We start from the raw sequence: 19,862 nt of genomic DNA on the forward strand, positions 1-19,862 counted from the left end.
TCGCCCCCAACTGCCCTCCCCTGCTGGCCTGTTTGCCCCCAATTGACCTCCCCTGCTGGCCATCTTGTGATGATGCGGGGGCGAGACACCACCTAGGTTTTTATTAGTATATGCTTGATGTTTTCCTCCAGATTAATCTAAGACCTGTTAATTGACAGGAAAGGCATGTGATCTATTCTTTTTTCTTACTATTGGCCAAGAACAACTCAAATGTTAAGATTAAAGGGATGAAAAGAATAGGGTTAAGTTCAGCCATAGTTGAATAGATTTTCACATTGTGGCAGCTTTTCTTCTTTTCCCTCTAACTGGTGGGCCTGAGTTAGGGTCCTGCAGAACGGAACTTACTTTTCTTCCCTTTGAGTCCCTGCGTGTGGCTTCCAGACAACAGAGGTGCACTAGCAGCAAGTCTCTGGTACGCAGAAGTGTGTTTTTAATGGAGGTTGATTAATGCTAGCCTGCCAGGCTCATTAAAATGTCATAGTATTCAGATGTAGAATTTTACGTACCGGTAGTGGCATCTGTTTGTTTTTATCTCTTATTTGATTTATATGCCTGAATCCCTAACATGGTGATCACGGTGTCCTGCCATGGGAGATCTGGGGACTTCTGGTTCTACTACTTAAAACTACTGTGTGTCCTTCCTGAGATTCACTTTCAAAATCTAAAAAATGTGAATTATAATACTTTTCTTCAGTACTATGTCAATGATGAAAGCCCTACATACTGCTTAACATAGATGGGTAATCAATAAAAATTATTTAAATGAGTAAGAAAGTAAGTGAATTGCAGCAACAAAATAAAACCAATAGTACTGGGTTATAATTCATAGAACAAAATAAACACTCATGAGTCCACACTGATGTAAAAAGTTGGACAAGCAAGTAAATGGGGAAAAGAGACAGCTCTTTCTTACAGAAGAATTCCAATTAGTAAATGTTGAAATAATGAGGGAAACAGAAAAATCACTACAGAATAATGGTTTCAGGCAAGAACTACTAATGTTGCTAAAATTAGTAGGCAAAGTATGAGGGAAAAAAAGATATTTGTGTAGCATCAAAGCATTTCCTCCAAGATAAATATTAATTACAAAGGAAAAAATAGTAACTTTACAGGGGGGAAATACAGCAGGCACTACTGTAACCAGGTGAACAAAGTTGGCATTACCAGTATTAAGATGAATCAACATTATATACCCCCTGCTATGATGTATAAAAAATAGCACATCACTCCTGTGGTATTCTGTCCAAAAAATGCAGGAAACACCTGACAAACTGATATTGAAGTACATTCTATAACACCTGGTCATTACTCTCCAAAAGTGTCAAGGTCATGATACAAAGGGAGGGCTGAGGAACAGTCCTGGATCTGAGCAAACTAAGGAGACATGACAACTACATGCAATGTGGGACCCTCGACTGGATCCTAGGATAGAAATCAGGCATCAGCCCTGGCTTGTTTGGCTCAATGGATAGAGCATCTGCCTGTGGACTGAAGGGTCCCGGGTTCGATTCCGGTCAAGGGCACATTCCTGGGTTGAGGGCTTGATTCCCAGTCGGGGATGTGCAGGAGGCAACTGATCAATGATTTTCTCTCATCATTGATGTTTCTATCTCTCTCTCCCTCTCCCTTCCTCTCTGAAATAAAAAAATATATATTAAAAAAAGATATACCAAAAAAAGAAAGAAAACAGGCATCAGTGGAAAAACTGGTGGAATTGAATGAAGTCTGTAGTTTAGTTAATTGTACTGTACCAACATTGATTTCTTAGTTCTGATAACTATTGTGGTTACACATGATGTTAATATTGAGAGAAGCCAGAGGAAGGACATATGGGAATTCTCTATGCTATTTTTGTAACTTTTCTGAAAGTCTGAATAACAAGTTAAAAAATTAATAAGACAGTTGTAGTTATATTGTTGTCTTTTGTATTTACAAAGTGCCACATACACTTGTAGCTCTTCCTACTACTACTACGGCCATGCTTCACACTGGAACCAGGCTTTGTAGTTTGCAAATCTGTTCCACATGTACCATCACATGGAATCCTCAACAATCCTGCCAAATATCATTCCCATTTTGCAGCTGATGAGACTGAGGCTTAGAGAGGGAAGCATTTGCCTAAGCTGGCCCAGCATAGTCACATCAGAGGCCAGTCGGTGAGAGAAGAACAAGCTGGCAATATTTTATTATACAAGGGGTTGGCAAAGGACAGATTCATGTTGATCACACATTCCCAGGGGTCTACCTGGTGATGCGGCTAATGCAATAAAAAAGCAGCTGATTTGTACTGAGTGTCTGCAGTGTGTTTGAGCCATTGAACAAGAGGCAAATCCCACTGTGAACCCTGGGATCTTCACTGGGACACAGATTAGAAGAGGCCCAGCTTCAAGGATTCCGACTTGCACAGACTGAGGACTCCCATTTCCAGAAGTTCAAAAACTTCCTTTTTTATCTAAATGAGAGAAAAGATAAAAGAAAAAAAAGGTTAAGATTAAGAAAAGATGGTCTTGGTGAATAAATTCAACCTTCTGGACTCTCTGGTATTTATGCAGCTGATATGGCCAGAGTCAGGGAGGCAGAAATCCTAACCCATATTTTATTCAGAGCTGGAATAGTTGCACAAGTAAAGGAAGAGGTATTATATAAAACAGTTTTGTTCAAGTGTCCTTTTGCTTGCAGCCACTTAAAATAAAATCTCATACAAAGATATCTTAAGTGTGCCCAGATTAGACACAGTCTTAATATATAAAAAGCCAGGGACCGTCATGACCGAAAAAACCGGATGAACGACCGAACTGCAGGCTGTATGGGATGACCAGGCTGGCAGTGGGGTTAGTGAAGGACGACCAAACGACTGAACAAGCAGGCTGCATGGAGCGACCAGGCCGGCGGGGGGGACAGTTGGGGGCAACCAGGCCGGTGGGGGGAGCAGTTAGGGGTAATCAGCAAGGCAGGCAGGCAGGTGAGCAGTTAGGAACCGGTTGCTATGATGTGCACTGACCACCAGGGGCAGATGTTCAACACAGGAGCTGCCCCCTGGTAGTCAGCGCTCCCACAGGGGGAGCGCTGCTCAACCAGAAGCAGAGCTCACTGCTGGTGAGTGCAGTGGTGGTGGCGGGAGCCTCTCCCACCTTCGCGGCAATGCTAAGGAGCAACGAGCAAGCACGTGGTAAGGAGCGAGGGGTCCCGGGCTGCAAGAGGGATGTCCGCCTGCCAGCTTAGGCCCGATCCCAAGCCAGCAGGCAGACATCCCCCAAGGGGTCCTGGACTGTGAGAGGGTACCGGCCGGGCTGAGGAAGTTGAATTTCAGGCACTGGGCTTCTAGTTCTATTATAGGATAACTGCTAATAATGACATCAACATAAAAAAAATAACTATGAGGGACAAGGATTTTTTTGTTTTGTTTGGTTACTATTTCTCTGAATTATTGTAATTAAAAAACTAGTGGTAGATTACTCAGATTTAACATTAAATCTGAAATAATCAAATATGGCCTCATGTGCTGGACATTAAATTGGTTAAATCAGTTTATTTTATTTTTATTGATTTCAGAGAGGGAGAGAGAGAGAAACATTGATGAGAGAGAAACGTAGATCGGCTGCCTCCTACACACCCCACACTGGGAATCAAGCCCACAACCTGGGCATGTGCCCTGACTGGGAATTGAACCATGACCTCCTGGTTCATAGGTCGATGCTCAATCACTGAGCCACGCTGGCCTGGCAAAACCAGTTTAAAAAAAACCCAAAACTGTTCAGGGGACAGTGTGTGTGTGTGTGTGTGTGTGTGTGTGTGTGTAGGAAAGTGAGAAAATTGTCTCTTAACTTGAATTGATATCTGATATAATTCACTGATCATTTGTGATCAGGTTTGGTCATTCTGGGAATATAGTTATATGTGGTAAATTAGTTCACTGGGCATGGTTGGAGGAGTAATTCCCAGCCTCTACGCTAGTTACTGCCATGATTCATTCCTGATTGGTGACCGGCAGCCCTGTTTACTACTGTACAAATCCTTTTATCTCCAACAGCTACATTGATTGATTACCTCCCATAAGCAGCCTGACCAAGGATCAAACCTGCAACCTGGGTAGTGTCTTTTTTTTTATTGCTTAAAGTATTACAAAGAGTATTACATATGTCTCCTTTTTTTTCCCCCCGCCCTTGACAATCCCCTGGCCTCCCCTACCTGGGTAGTGTCTTGATCAGGAATTGAACCAGCGACCTTTTGGTGCTTGGGACATTACTCACCCAACTGAGCCATTCTGGCCCGGGCAGGCATTCAGTTTTTAAAATATATTTTTACTAGAGGCCCAGTGCACAAAATTCGTGCACAGGAGGGGGGGGGGTGTCCCTCAACCTGGCCTGCACCCTCTCCAATTTGGGACCCCATGGGGAATGTCCAACTGCTGGCTTAGGCCCGATCCCCCTCCACGCCAGCCTGATCTCACCCCTAACTGCTTGCTCCCCCATGTCGGCCTGATCTTGCCTCTAACTGCTTGCTCTCCTGCCAGCCTGATTGCCCCTAACCGCCTCTGTCTCGGCCCCCACCACCGTGGTTTTGTCTGGAAAGAAGTCGGACATCCGAAAGATGTCTGGTCGACCCGGTCTAATTAGCGTATTACCCTTTTATTAGTATAGGCTGATTTCAGAGAGGAAGGGAGCGGAAGAGAGAGATAGAAACATCAATGATGAGAATCATCGATCAGCTGCCTCCTGCATGCCCCTTACTAGGGATCGAGCTTGCAACCCGGGCATGTGCCCCGACTGGGAATCGAACCATGATCTCCTGGTTCATAGGTTAATGCTCAACCATGGAGCCACTCAGGCTGGGAAAGGGTAGACATTCAATTTTAATCTACTGAGACATTAAAAAATCCCCCAAAATCAAACTAGCTCCAAATTAAGTAACTGGGTTTTAGGGGATGTAAATGAAAGGAGTTTTAGAGGGTAAAATAGGTAGGTTTAGGGAGTTTTAGAAATAAAGAGGGTCCATGGGGGAGGAAGGCTTGGAGCCCATAGTGGGGGCTTGGAGCTGCTAAAGGCATATGTTCACAGAGAACAAAAGGTGCCACAGGATAAGGGGAAAGGAAGACATCCTTTCACAGAAGATAGGAAAGAGCCACACGGGATGGGAAGAAAGAGGAAAAAGAACTTTCACAGAGGATAGAGAAATGCTGACAAGTGGGAGAAAGAGGAAACAGATTTTCACAGGAGACAGAGAATTCTACCACTGAAGGGGGAGAAAAAGAGGGGACACCATGTGGGTTTTGAGCTTTGAAGCTGGTATTTTACCAATTGGAAGGCAGCAAGAAAAGACAAAGAACTGCAGCCTTTATAAACCTTAGGAAAAAGGGGCTTAGGGGCTACTCCCTTTGGGACCCCCTCCCTACGTGGAGTCTCTACTTGTTTTCAATAAATTTCCACCTTTTCATACACCACCTTTTGTCTGTGGCTTCATTCTTCAAATGCACCTGGACAAGAACCAGGAAAGAATCACCCTTGCGTCCTGCTCAGAAAAAACCACTCGACTCATAAAGATGTGAGCAATGAGGCAAATTTGCACACCCGCCTCCAAGTGCACTTAAAAGGGTGAAAAGCAAAGGTGATTGTGCCTCTAAAGCAAAGCACAGGGAAGTATGCCAAGTTCTCCAGATCTTCCTATTTCTCAAAGGTACAGTATAGCTATGGTCCCTAGTGAGGCAGAAGCTCTCTGTCATTTAATGAGGAAACAAAGCCGATTCCTATAAAACACATGGGAGTGATAGGATTATGTGTAAGGGGTGAGATGGGTTCCATGATTATTCCTTTACAGTAACTGTCAAAGGCCAGGATGTGCTGGTCTTCATGTCAAAGACTCTATTACTGTGTTTGAACTCAAGTTCAGATAAAAGGAAAAAAAATTAAAATCAACGGTACCTCGGGAATGTCCATCATCCTCCTCAACTTCTGATCTCTCCAATTCCAGTCAAAAACCAGAAACTTTAAGGGGTTCAAATTAAGGCCACCTGAAAGATAGGGAGAGGGTTGCCGCAGTCAAGAACTCATGACGTGAATAAATTAAAACTACTTTTTATTCTCTTGGTTGCTTTTTGCCTCATTTGCTGTCCTCTCCCCAGTAACTAATCTCTCACATTAAATGCTGCCCTTCCTGATGGAAAACAAATGCGGTAGTCCGAGACTCCCCTCCTATAATCTTATCACTGATTCTGAGAAGCAGAGAAGCTGCTTTTGCTAAGCTTGTCAAATGCTCAAGTGCTGGCAAAAAATCAATCCTAAGCCTCCAGGAAGCGCCAGCGGGTGAAGTTTCATTCCTGTCAGGGATTTGATAAGATTCCTGCAGTTTGGAGTTGAGTCCACCTGAGGCCACACGACTGAGGAGGTGAGTGGGCAAAAGGATGAGGACAGGGCTGGGAGGTTCATTTGGGGCAGAAAAGGAAGCTAAGGTGAATGGGCCCTATTAAAGGCTGCTATCCCCTGAGGAGACTAGGAAAGAACTTAGGGCTGTTTCCACTGTCTTCCTGTCTATTTAGAGCAGTGGTTCTCAACCTTCCTAATGCCATGACCCTTTAATACAGTTTCTCATGTTGTGGTGACCCCCAACCATAAAATTATTTTCGTTGCTACTTCATAACTGTAATTTTGCTACTGTTATGAATTGTAATGTAAATATCTGATATGCAGGATGTATTTTCATTGTTACAAATTGAACATAATTAAAGCATAGTGATTAATCACAAAAACAATATGTAATTATATATGTGTTTTCCGATGGTCTTAGGCAACCCCTGTGAAAGGGTCGTTCGACCCCCAAAGGGGTCTCGACCCACAGGTTGAGAACCGCTGATCTAGAGACAATAATAGAATGTGGGGCTTCAGTGGACCTCAGGGATTGTCTGCTTCTTAGAGGTCTCAGAGTCGGGCACAGTTAGTTCTCACTCTCCATGTTCTCCCCACTGACCCAACCTGTTACATGTTTCACGTGGCAACATAATTGAAGCCTTCTTTTACACAACTGCAGCATGTCCCTTCAACTCTTCTGTGATTATTTTAATATTTCCCCTCTCTGCCTAAAATAATTTAAAACAATTTTTTTTTATTGATTTCAGAAAGGAAGGAAAAGAGAGAGAGAGAAACATCAATGACGACAGAGAAGTACTGATCAACTGCCTCCTGCATGCCCCCTACTGGGGATCAAGCATGTGGCCTAACCGGAATTGAACCTTGATCTCCTGGTTCATAGGTCCACGCTCAACCACTGAGCTACATCAGCCAGGCCCAAAAGAATTTTTTAATGCTTCTTATAATTACAATGCTTCTTATTTAAAATTTTCTGAAAAATGAAAAATAAAGAATGACAATGGGTTGGTAGTCTTCACTCAAAAATAATTCACTGCTGGTAATAGAGCAAACAGGTACAACCTCCCTAAAAAAGTACTGGGCATTATAAAAAAGGAGCTTTAAAATGCTTTCTATTGATAAAAAAATTCTCCATCTACACATATCCAATAAAAACATCAGAAATTTAAACACAGTTACTTACAAAATGATCACTGCAGTATTATTTATAATAGCAAAAAATAAGAAACAACCCAAATATCCTACCATGATAGAATTGTTAAAAAATAATCTAACTTGGGTTTAATATACAAAATACAGGAAGAACTCATATAACTCGATAGAAAAAAAATCTAATTTAAAAATGGGCAGAGGAACTGAGTATGCATTTTCCAAATAAGACATCCAAATGGCCAACAAGTACATGAAAAGATGTTCAACATCACTAATTATCAGGTAAATACAAATCAAAACCACAGTGAAAGGCCTGGCTGGCATGGCTCAGTGGTTGAGTGTCCACCTATGAACCAGAAGGTCATGGTTTGATCTCAGTCATGGCACATGCCTGGGTTTCTTTCTGGGTATATAGCCAAAGAAAATGAAATCACTATCTTAAAACGTGTCTCACAACTCTGTAGAAATCTAATTTCAATGATATGTACAGCTTTGTTTTTCCCCTCTCTCTTCTAAATACAAAGAAGAGTGGGGCCTGGTGACCACAAAAACCCATCTGTATTCCAGGAAAGGGAGAGGTGAATCTCTGGCAGGGGGCTGAGGGAGAGGCGGCGTCTGTCCCTGGCCTCTCCCGCTGCCCAGCCAAGCTCTCCCAACTCTGCGTTTCACAGAAGACCTATGAGCACCTCTCACCTGTTCCTTCATTTTCATCGCCCCATCATGTTCACAAGACAAAACTCCAAACTCCTCAGATTACTGTTCAAGGCCCTCCCTCACAATCTGACTTTCTTCCCAGTTGAATCACAAGATAGTACAGCCCATGAAGTCCCCGAGTAAGAAACGTGGTCTCTTCAATAACAACAACTAGCATTTTGCGAGTTCTTAAGGTATGACACTCACTGTGCTGAGCTCTTTATTGGCATTCAATTTTCATAATAATCCTTTGAGATACTATTTCTGTCTCTGTCATTCTGATAGAGAAACAGGTTTAGAGAAGGTAACTTGCAAGGTCACAGACCTGGCATGGTAAGTTGTTGGACCTGGGACCTGAATCTGGAGTCTGAGTCCATAACGGGTTCGTAGACTCAACACAGTATTGTTCACTTATCACCTCCTCCAGGGTTACCACATATCTCTCTGCCTGGCCTCCTGATCAGCCCTTCTCCCGTTCCTGCACGTTCCTGAGTGCTTTCCTCACATCTCCATAGATCCTACTTTAATTCTCCTCATACTTTAAAGATGAGTTAAAAACTCTACAAAGCTTTCCCTGCAGACTCAGCTACCACGTCAATCTCTCCCTCATTTCAACTTCTCTAGATTCAGAAGTGCTCACTTGGCCTTTGGGCTTTATTGTCTTGTATGGTCAACCTAATTCTATGTGCACTTATCTCTTCAATGGGATCGGGAGCTCCCTTTTGGGGAAGGTTCAGGAACCAGGAAAGCCTGGACTGAGTGACCCTGGGAGGGCCACTTAACCCTGTGTGCTTTGGTTTTCTCTCTGAGGAAATCAGAACCCTAGCCTGCAAGGGTGAGGTGAGTACTACATGAGATAGATGTTAAGTGTCTAGCACAGTGGTTCTCAACCTGTGGGTCGCGACCCCTTTGGCAGTCGAACGACCCTTTCACAGGGGTCGCCTAAGACCATCCTGTATATCAGATATTTACATTACGATTCATAACAGTAGCAACATTACAGTTATGAAGTAGCAACGAAAATAATTTTATGGTTGGGTCACAACATGAGGAACTGTATTTAAAGGGCCAGAAGATTGAGAACCACTGGTTTAGCATATTGCTAAGTATACATAGGAACTCAAAAAAAAATTTTTCCCTTCCTTATCTGGGGCCTCCAGTTTGTTATTTGTAATTGCACAGAGCTCTGTATATAGTGGGTTTATTTAACCTGGGTGGCTTTCATCTGAGGAGAAACACTAGTATTTTTAGTTTTCATTTGCTTCCTGGCAAATGACTATCTGTATACCCAGTTACTATACTAATGAACACATTATGTTTAGAAATATGAAAAATCCAGGAATAGCTCCTGTCAGTTATGAAACAATGTGTATTACTATATTGAAGAAGTAATTTGGTAAGATTTGATAAGATATCTTTAATCTGTCTGGCAGGCAGAACAGGTTAATAAGATCATTAGCAGGTTAGCAGGTGGATGTCCTCTGGAATACTTTCTGGGTAAAGCACTACAAAAGAAACGATTTAGAATATGAAGATTTCATCCACAGAAACTGCACTTAAAAAATATTTTTTAATTGATTTCAGAGAGGCAGGGAGAGGGAGAGAGATAGAAACATCAGTGATGTAAGAGAATCATTGATTGGCTATCTCCTACATGCCCGCCCCCGCTGGGGATCAAGCCTGCAACTCAGGCATGGGCCCTGACTGGGAATCAAATCGTGACTTCCTGGTTCATAGGTCAATGCCCAACCACTGAGCCACGCCATCTAGGTGAAACTGCATTTTTGTTTCAACATGTTTTCAAGTGGAATGGGAGTTGTGGGGAACCAAGACACACTTAAGTGGGAGGGAAATACTCAACATATCCAGCTCTACAAATTCCAGAGGGTGCAAACAGATGGAATCAATTGTGGATCCACTAACCTGTTTAAAGCAATTGAAATCTGAATGTATTTAGGTGGGCACATGCCCTTCAATTTCACAGTTCTCATCCTTCCCTACTCCATCAAACCTGCTGGCTGACTTTACAGACTCACAGCTGAATTTCCAACTCCTGAATTAACACAGAGATCTGGTTTCACTGCATCACACATGTGGTTCCCAAAACTCACATGGGGGTACGGCCAACTCCCAGCTCTGAAGACTATCACTGGCTCTTTTCATACCTTGTTTAACGAGTTCTTTAATCCTCCCTGGAGTTCCTACACCCAGGTGCACGGCACGCTTCTCCAGCAACTTTACCTGCTCCTGGACCTATTCCAAGATGGAAGAGAATAAAGAGAAGTGTGATATTGAGGCAGACTACCAAAATATATTTCTCATACAAATGTGGCCTTCGTCCACAGTTTCTGACTCATAACTCCCCAAGCCTTGCAAGTTCCTAAGTGTTGAGAGTGATAAAGCTGTCTTTTGTTACTTGAATGAGGAGATTTTTGGAAGCACCTGAGGCTAGAGACCGGTTCCAGGAGAACCCACTATGTAATTAACTTTCACTCCCACTCCAAACCTGCAGGGAGGGGTGGGGGGCTGAGGTTGAATCAATCGCCAATGGCTGATGATTTAATCAATCATGCCTAAGTACTGACGCCTCCTTAAGACACCTGAGAGGAAGGGTTTGAAGAACTTCTGGGTTGGTGAACACATGGAGATTTGGGGAGAGTGTGTGCCTGGAGAGGGTATGGAAGCTCCACAACCTTTCCCAACCCTGCCCTAGGCATCTTTTCCACCTGGCTGTTCCTGAGTTACATGTTTTTATAATGAATCAGTGATCTAGTAAGTAAAATGTTTCGTCAGCTGCTCTTGCAAATTAACTGAATTTGAGGAGGGGTTTGTGGGAACCTGTTGGTCAGAAGAATAGGTAACATCCTGGACTTTCAACTGGTGTCTGAAGTTGGGGGTATGAGGTGTGCATGCGGTCTTGTAGGACTGAGCCCTTAACCTGTGGAACCTGATGTGTTTCCAGGTAGACATTGTCAGAGTTGAGTTGCATTGTAGGACATGAAATTGGTGTCCAGAGCATTTCTTGGATACATGAAGAAGCACCCCCTCCACATGTTGGAAATTGGGTCAAGAAACTCTTTTCAAAGAGTCATTAGAAACTGCAATCAATCATGGGCCAATTTAGAGCATTTTGTTTAAAAGTTAAGAAAGTTAGAAAGCAAGTGAGGCTACCCTTGTTTAGGGCAAAGAAGGTTAACATCAAGATAGAAGAAAACTGGTAAATCTTCACAGAGTCCAGGGTCAAGCCTCAGCTTCTGTAGAGGAACCTCGGAGCAGGGACAAGTGTGACTGCTGTGGGGAGAGTTGGGTGTGCAGGGGTAGGGAATGCAAAGAAAATCAGAATGGTCATTAAATGTGTTATAGAAGGAGGCACCAAAGAAAACCCTGGCTAAGGAGTTACACAGAGGTTGAAGGGAAAAGCCAAGATCTAGAAGTGACCCTTAAAGATCACTAACATCTTCCACCAATAACCACAGGCCCTTTGCTTACCTTTATGTGTTTTGCAAATAATTTCATAACTTTGCTGTCTCCTCTGAATGCTGTCATTGACCTAATGAGAAGGAATAGATTAATGCACAAGAAAGGTCACTCCTTCTGAGCCTGTTGGCTAATTCAGTATTATGTCTTTCTTTATTCAAAGAATATGTGTGTTTATTTATATGTATATATGTTCACCTGTATGTGTATCTATACACACACAAAAAAGTTCTGGGATTTTCAGGCTAGCCATCTCTGAAATGAAAATGGGTGGCCTTTTATTCAGGCTTCTCATTCTCACACACAGGGTTAGCTTTACTTAGGTTTCCTTGGGTACTGAAACATGGATCTGCACTTTACTTGCAATACAGAATTTCTGTATTTCAGGTTCCTAACAGAGAATTGATCTTCAAACTCTGTAGTATAGTTCTCAGACAAAATGTGGTTGTGAGAAATCTCTTACAGCGCTGGGGTCAGCCTGTGCTCGGGGGCAGTGGGGGAAGCTGGGATGAGCTGACAGGGTGGAGCAAAAGGGCTTGTGTCCTTCAAGAGCAGCCTCCTCTTTTCTTTACGTTGCAGAGTGAGCTTTTCCATAAAATGTTGTATGTAGAAATGCTTCAGATATAAATGGGTATAAAATAGCAATGCCTTTTAGTCGATGTTTGGGGCAAGATCTAACATGGAAAAACTGCTTGAAAATATTACTTTCCTTTATATCTCATTATTATGTTTGTGGAAATACTATTGGTCAGCAAGAATCTATGAGTTTGCAAATAGTGAATCATGTTATATAAGTGCTGTTGCATTTGATTTTTAAAAATATATTTTTATTGATTTCTGAGAGGAAGGAAGAGGGAGAGATAGAAAAATCAATGAAGAGAGAGAATCATTTATAAGTGCTTGATTTTTAAAAATATATTTTTATTGATTTCTGAGAGGAAGTGAGGAGAGAGAAAGAGAGAGAGAGAGAGAGAGAGAGAGAGAGAGAGAGGGAGAAGGAAACATCGATGAGAGAGAAGCATTGATTGGCTGCCTCCTGCACACCCCGGGCATGTGCCCTGACTGGGAATCGAACCACAGGTACATAGGTTGATGCTCAACACTGAGCCATGTAGCCCAGGCTGCACTTGATTTTTCACTTATATGTAAGCTTTCTCCAAGGCAAGGTTAACGAGGAAGAAAATTTAGGGAACATATTTGACATAACTCATGGTTCTCAAGGGAGCAAATATTCTTACAAAAGTTAGAATTATTCACAATTAGTCTTTATGAATAGGGCTCATTGTGCCTGCTCAAAATTCACCTTTTGCAAATCCCCTAACCTTGAAATGGATCATAATATTACCAGGTGACACAGAGAAACACTAAGAATTGGTAAATTAAGTGCGACAACATAGTGCTTTTATGTCCCCAAGAAAGGTATTTATGTAGAGTAAGCACTCAAATCAATTTGACAAGTTGTTTTTAAGAGGCCACCTTGAGGCCAACCTCATTGCCATTAGAGCTTGAATATGAAATAAGTTCTGTGGTGGTAGTTTTTAAAACACGGAGAAGTCTATGTGAACTCCTAATACTTCAAATAGAGCTTCCCAGAGTAGTGGGAGTCTTGAAGATCAATTGTTTAGAGCAGAAATAGTTGAAAGAAAAACTTCTGTGCGTGCCTAATGGGGAAAGGAGAGTTTGAAGGACTATTAACAAAGTTTAACGACTACTTTTCTAAATTCATGATCAGATTAGTTCATTTGGACAGATAGATGGTAAATACCTACTGAATGTCTACATTTGCACCCAAGTCTATTTGATCAAGTTCCTCTTTCTCCAGGACTTAAATTTTCCTTTACTTTGTCTTGTGCCAAAACCTGGCACAGAGCCTGGTCCTTTCAGTAAATTCCCTTTTACTCCAATGGCTCTTCTCTGAGAGCTGAGTGTTACCCAGACCTAGTGGAAGCCCTTTTGTTTATTCTACACAAACGACAGTAAATGAAAAAGTATGTGAAAGCACGTAGTAAAGCACTGACAATTTATCTTTACAACGTAATTTTTACATTAAAAATTTTGGTCCACTGGAATTTATCTTGGTATAAGAAGTGAGATATGAATCCAAGTTTATTTTTCCGATGGCTGCCCAGTTGTTCCAGTACCATTTATTAAACAATCCATCTTTCCCTTCTGATTTGTCACCTTGGCCGTACGCTACATTTTCATATACATATGGGTCTATTTCTGAACTTCCAGTTCTGTTCCACGGATCTAAGCTGTCTGTCATGCATGAGCCAGTTCCATACTGTATTGATTATTGAGACTTTGTAGTACGTTTTTTAAAAAATCTGATACTGTAGGCATAGTACCTGCTCATTAGTATCTTTTCCAGATTTTCCCTGAGGACAGATTTCTTCTCATATGGACTTAGAACTAGTTTACCTAGTTTAAAAACAATTCTTTTGGAGTTCTGTTGGGAATCTATGAAATGTGTGGATTATCTTAGGTAAAACAGACATTTTTACATCACTGAATCTAATTATTCAAGGACATGGTATGCCTTATTCAAGGTCTTCTGCATCACTCTGAAAAATTTTCTTTATATGGGCTTTCACAAGTTTATTTCTTGGTGTTTTATCTTTTCTTCTAACTGGTTATTGCTATGGTCTCCCTGTTTTCACCCTTGCCCTCTACAACGTGTGTTCTCCACACAGCAGCCAAAGGGATCCTTCAGGATGATTATCCAGATCATTCTGACTGTCCCCTCTGCCTGGCATGCTCTTAGCCATCTGCTTGGCTTTCTCCTTCACTGTGGTCAAGTCTTGGCTCACATGCCATCTCCTTAGAGAAGCTTTCTGGGACCACCTTTTAAAAGAAGCCCCCATCCACATCTATACTGTATTTTTTTCTTATATAACTTATCACTAGCTGACATTATAATGTATATTTGTTTATTGTCGGTGTCCCTCCCTGGAAAGTAAGTCCTATGAGAGAGCGGACTCTGTTTCGCTCATTGCAACATCTTCAGCATACAGAACATATCAATACGGCACACATCAGCTAGTCAGGAAACATTAACAAAATAGTAGGTGAAGCATCCAACCTAATAAGCTCCAGGGCTCGGACGGCAGAGCTGCAGATGATCAGCATTAGGACTGACTTCTTCTCTGTATGGTTTTTCCGAAGTTTTACCCACTTAGGGCAGACTGAAAAAAAATACCATGAGAGAAAACATTATTCTAAAGTAGTGTTTAAGTAAAATAGGATATAATGAGCACTGTTTAGATTCTATTCTCTGGATATTGTAGGTATTGGATTAAAATGAAATATCATTAACTTACAACACAAAACATATATTATGCCAAAGTGACTAGTTTTAGGACTAAGTAAAAAAAGTTCAAAAGAATGCATTTGCGATACTTTTAATTTGTTTGATGCTTGAAGGCAATGTTGAGTAGGAAAAGAATTCTGATTCAATGACGTTAAATTTTAAAGGGACACTGAGCATAAAATGTAAGATAGAAATGACATTAAAATAATAGCAAACATCTGGTGAGCAGTGACACTGTGCTAGGCACTTTACATGTGTTCTCTTGTTTAGCTCTCATAGCCCAGTGAGCTTGATTACATTTACACTTGCTGAATTTGAGGGGGAGAAAGGTTTATGAACTCAAGCTGAGTGTCCTCAGAACTGAATAGAGTTTGAAAGAAGAATGATAAATCCTCTACATCTAAATATTTCACTGTTGGTTACAGATAAATGACTAGCTGGTGTGAATAATCTAGTTATTACTGACTCCACGCAGTACATGTTGAAAAGATTAAATTAGTTGGACTATGTAATACTCAGGGTCTGAGTTCTGAAGATGGGGACAGAGCCTCAGAATCTCAGAGCTGGAACAGTGGTCACACAGTCCTCATCTTTCAGATAACAAAGTCAAGTCTCAGAGAGTGCTCAGTGACTTTCCTCAGGTCAAAGAGCAAATGAGTGAGGGGTCTGAACTAGAATGCTAACTATTCTCTAGGTTCCTACACCAATACTTCTCATGTGTTATAAAACAAAAATCAGACCAAATCCCAAATTCCCAAAGCCAAAGCAAAACAAGAATAAACTTAAATAAAAAAAAGTTAATATGAAGAGGGACCTAAGGAAACACCCTCCATTTAAAATCCATTTGAGGTGGAAACTTTTTATTTTAAATGTAGTTTTGAAATTTTTTATTTTGAAGAGACTGAACTTATGTTTTAAAGTAATAACAATTTGGTGAATAATTTTTTTAAAAATGAGAGTTTACTTACTTTCTTTTAGGTATGATGAAAGACTATGAGTCAAATCGTTGGCCTTGAGGAAACAGGAGTCTAGGATTATGAGAAACATGCTTTTGTAGAGAATTCTGCAACTATTTCATAGTTAATTTCACATAATAAAAACAGATTGAACCAGGTTGTATATCATTAGCGAATTGGGGGCTCATCACATATTTCAAGTGTTGTCTAGGATATAAAGCACTAGCAGCAGCAATAACAAATAAACATTAACTGTTTATAGTTTCTTAGGGTAGGGAAGTACAAGCTTATTGTGTTATTCAGTGGATTAATGAAACATCATTTTCAAATAACAGGCAATATACAAAGGCAAAGCTGAAACAAATCTATGTCGAGATGTTCCCAATATAACATTAAAACATACGGAATTGCTCAACCAATGACAATCATGGTCTAGCAATCATGTAGTATTGTTAACTCTGTAACTGAGATGAATAAAAAAGCAGGAGGTTTATTGTCCTACTTATTATTATTTTTAATCCTCACCCAAGGAGATTTTTTTCCATTGATTTTTACAGAGAGAGTAGAAAAGATGGGGAGAGACACGGAGAGAGAGACATCGATGTGAGAGAGATACACACCGATTGGTTGCCTCTACTGCCTCCTGCACACACCCCAAAGCAAGTGCCCTTGACTGGAATTGAAACAGGGACCTGACAGTCTATCCACTGAGCCAAACTGACTAGGGCTGTCCCACTTCTTTCTACAAGGAAAAGTCTGTCTATAAACACAGCACAGTGCTAGGGAGCAAACTATTACTAAATTAAATGACATTTATATTGTGACCCGGAATTTATAACACATTATGTGAATAATGAACTTCAAAGATGTTGCCTCCTGTGCTGTTGTAGAACCTTCGATGGTCTTTCAAACTAATTTCCCGAGCCTGGATATGATCAGGCTCACCTGGAGAGCTTTGCAGAAGATACAGATTCCTGGGATGGACTTACTTTCTCATAGTGAGTCAGAATTCCCTGGGGGTGAGCCTGGGAATTTGCTTTTTAAGTTGCTGCTAGCCTTCAGGCTTTTAGCGCTGATCTAAACCACACTGCAGCTCTCAGGAGGACAGCAGGGTTAGCTCCAAGGGACTCCTGCCTCGAAACTAATTAAGTCCCCATGTGTCTGACATTAACAATGTACAGCACACCATGTTAATTGAAAAGACATGTTCCTGCCCTACAGACACAAACAACCTCAAATCAAAACCAAGTTACACACTTGGCAAACTAAATAGGAAAATATTTGATTATTTACAGCCACTTTATGTTTACACCCCTTCCTGAGCCTGCACCAAACAACCCATGGCATGTTCCTCCTCTCACCTAGCACACACTTCCTCTCTGTCCTTGGTCTCATCAGTGTAGTGACGGGTCTTTTCTCTAAACCCTTCCTATAATGTCTTCAGTCACTGGGAATCAGAATGGCCTAATTTCTTAACTGAAAATGAAAACCTGCTCTTTTTGCCCATAATAGTATTTTTAACATATTTACAATTTTTTTCTTCCTCTCTAAACCAACACATGCCCACATATTCTTGCTTACCTATATTACTGAACTCTAATACAACAGTAATATGATGTAAACTCACTATGGAACTCAAATGACTCCTTTAAAGGCTTCTTCTGACCTTTGACTCTCTACTGTTCTAGCAAATTAAGGTTTTTGATGTTCTGTGAGGTTACAGGGTAGCAGTGGTCCCATTATCTCACTAGTCCTTCCAAAGTTAAAGGTATACTCTAACAAAAAATGAGAAAGGAAAAATGACCACTGAGCCACAGTAAAACCACACTTCCAGTTAGACCTTGAAAAGAGGCTTTGTTATAACACTTGCTTCCTGAGAAAGGGCAGCCAGGACCCAGCTCTCCTCCAGAGGAACTGCTGTGCTGAGAAGAGTGCTGCTAACTGCTGTTGGAGCCGGGGGCCCAGTAAGTCAGAACTCCAGGTCTCGCTATGTGGACATGCACTCCTTCCATTCCCTAAAGGACACCCCTTTTGGAAAAGAAACGCACAGGGCACTCAGGTCTCCAACCCAATGTGCATTTTATAAAAAAAGCTTATCACAGAGGAATTATAAAAATTCAGGGAACAGTCTGTTTTTCAGCTTCTCAAGCCTCTAGAAAGCATGCAGTTGTAATGGAAAAAGGAAGTCAAACAACTCTTGACTTTTTCCAAAAGCAGCATTAGATAGCCCTTGTGGTCTATAAATAGCTCACCTCAGGCATGGCACCCAAACTGTTTGCGTTTTGAGTTTATGACAACATCTCTTTTCTTCAATCTCTGCCCAGGAGTTATAGGATGTATCGTAAATTTAAAATTAATGAAAATAGGTTGTTTTAAAAATTTTGCAATATATTTTAACTTAATTATAAATTCTCTAAGACAGTAGATTTCAAAAAATAGTAGGGTGAAGAATCACCTGGGTGATGATGTGTCAGCCTTGCTAACAATGCACAATTTTGTCCCTATCTTTAGGTAGCTGGCTTGAAAAAGTTTGGGCCAGGACCCAACAACTATCCTAAAAACAAAACCATAATTAGAAATCCATGATAAGAGCAACAATAAAACTAAGCTGCTTATTAAAGCTAACATTCTTGTCTATAAAGGATGAATAAATTAGTGTTTCATGTCTATGTTTTTAATTGTGTGGTTTATCTTTATTTAACTTCTATCTTCCTTAGGGATTGTTACTCTTTGAAGAATCGGGTCAGAAAAAAAAAAAAAAAAGCACCCAGCTGGTATGGCTCAGTGCTTGAGCCATCGACCTAACCCAGTCAAGGCACATGCCCAGGTTGTGGGCTCAAGAGCCAGTAGGGGGCATGCAGGAGGCAATCATTCAATGATTATCTCTCATTTATGTTTCTATCTCTCTCGCTCCCTTTCCTTTCCTTTCTGAAATCAATAAAAAAAATTTTTAAAAAGCATACTCAACAACTAGCCTTTTGAATAAAAATACAATTAAAATCTTACTATTAGATTACCATGTAGCATCTTAATAAAGAAATCACCCACAAATTAAAATTACAAGGTTGAGGAAAGAAGCATTAGTGTGAGGAAAATATATTAATGTCTGGCTGAGATATCTTGCCATAGCATAAAGATGAATCTGTTTTGCTCCTCCTCATCAGGAAAATTGCTAGCAATTAACAATGGATCCTTCGGAATGAATAACCTCAGAATCGTAAGAAATTGAAAAAAAATAAAAATAAAAAAGGGAAAAACCCAAAGAAGCCTGGCTGCACCTGGTAGCTTCAGTTCTTCTAATTCAATCACTGAGCGACTGCTGCTGTAATAGTCCTTCATCAGTTTCTGCAGGTCTTCAGGTATCCCAGGTTTTGGCTCTGATTTTGCAAGAATGTCAGTAATTTTCTTCTAAGACGAGAAGAAAGAAAAAAAGAAAAAGGAGGAAAGACTTTAGAATGGCATTTGGCTTATGATGGGTTGATTCCTCTGGCATTTAAACTGCACATAGGCTTTGATGATAGCCAAGTATAAATGTGAGTTCTAATACTTGAGAAAACATAATAGAATTTCTTGGGCACTGCTGATTTGAAAAACGAATGGACTATCTAAAAGATTCCTTGTAACTCCTAGTTACAAAGACACCTAGGAGAACTGACATTTTTACAGCAGTCTCCATAAGAGGATATAATTTTCTGTTAAAAGTCAAGAAATCTTAGCTCTGTGGAAGCTCTCCTTAAACTTGGGAGGGCAGAATTTTGAGAATTTCTTGCCTAACCTGGTTTTTCAGGCACTGACTCTCAGTTTGGATTTTGGGGATTAAGTAAAAGCTATAGGAGTAATCTGAGCATAGGACTCGCTTCAAAGGGGGACTTTTAGACCCTCAATTCTCAAGTCCTGAGAGATGCAGTCTTGAAG

The 19,862-nt window shown here is 40.9% G+C and overlaps 1 protein-coding gene across 1 annotated transcript in view; it reads right to left on the minus strand.

The window, feature by feature from the left end:
• Positions 1 to 2,160: 2,160 nt before the first annotated feature.
• Positions 2,161 to 19,862, minus strand: part of CMSS1 (cms1 ribosomal small subunit homolog (yeast)) — a 68,430-nt gene continuing 50,728 nt past the window's right edge. Inside the window, exons 4-10 of the mRNA XM_006754851.2 lie at positions 19,226 to 19,355; positions 15,960 to 16,019; positions 14,764 to 14,866; positions 11,694 to 11,754; positions 10,370 to 10,457; positions 5,919 to 6,007; positions 2,161 to 2,452 (exon numbers count right to left, since the gene is read on the minus strand). Coding sequence (XP_006754914.1) covers positions 2,369 to 2,452; positions 5,919 to 6,007; positions 10,370 to 10,457; positions 11,694 to 11,754; positions 14,764 to 14,866; positions 15,960 to 16,019; positions 19,226 to 19,355 — 615 coding nt within the window. The 3' untranslated portion in view covers positions 2,161 to 2,368. The remainder of the gene's footprint in view (positions 2,453 to 5,918; positions 6,008 to 10,369; positions 10,458 to 11,693; positions 11,755 to 14,763; positions 14,867 to 15,959; positions 16,020 to 19,225; positions 19,356 to 19,862) is intronic.

Source organism: Myotis davidii, unplaced genomic scaffold, assembly GCF_000327345.1.
Source record: "Myotis davidii unplaced genomic scaffold, ASM32734v1 scaffold492, whole genome shotgun sequence".
NCBI lineage: Eukaryota > Metazoa > Chordata > Mammalia > Chiroptera > Vespertilionidae > Myotis > Myotis davidii.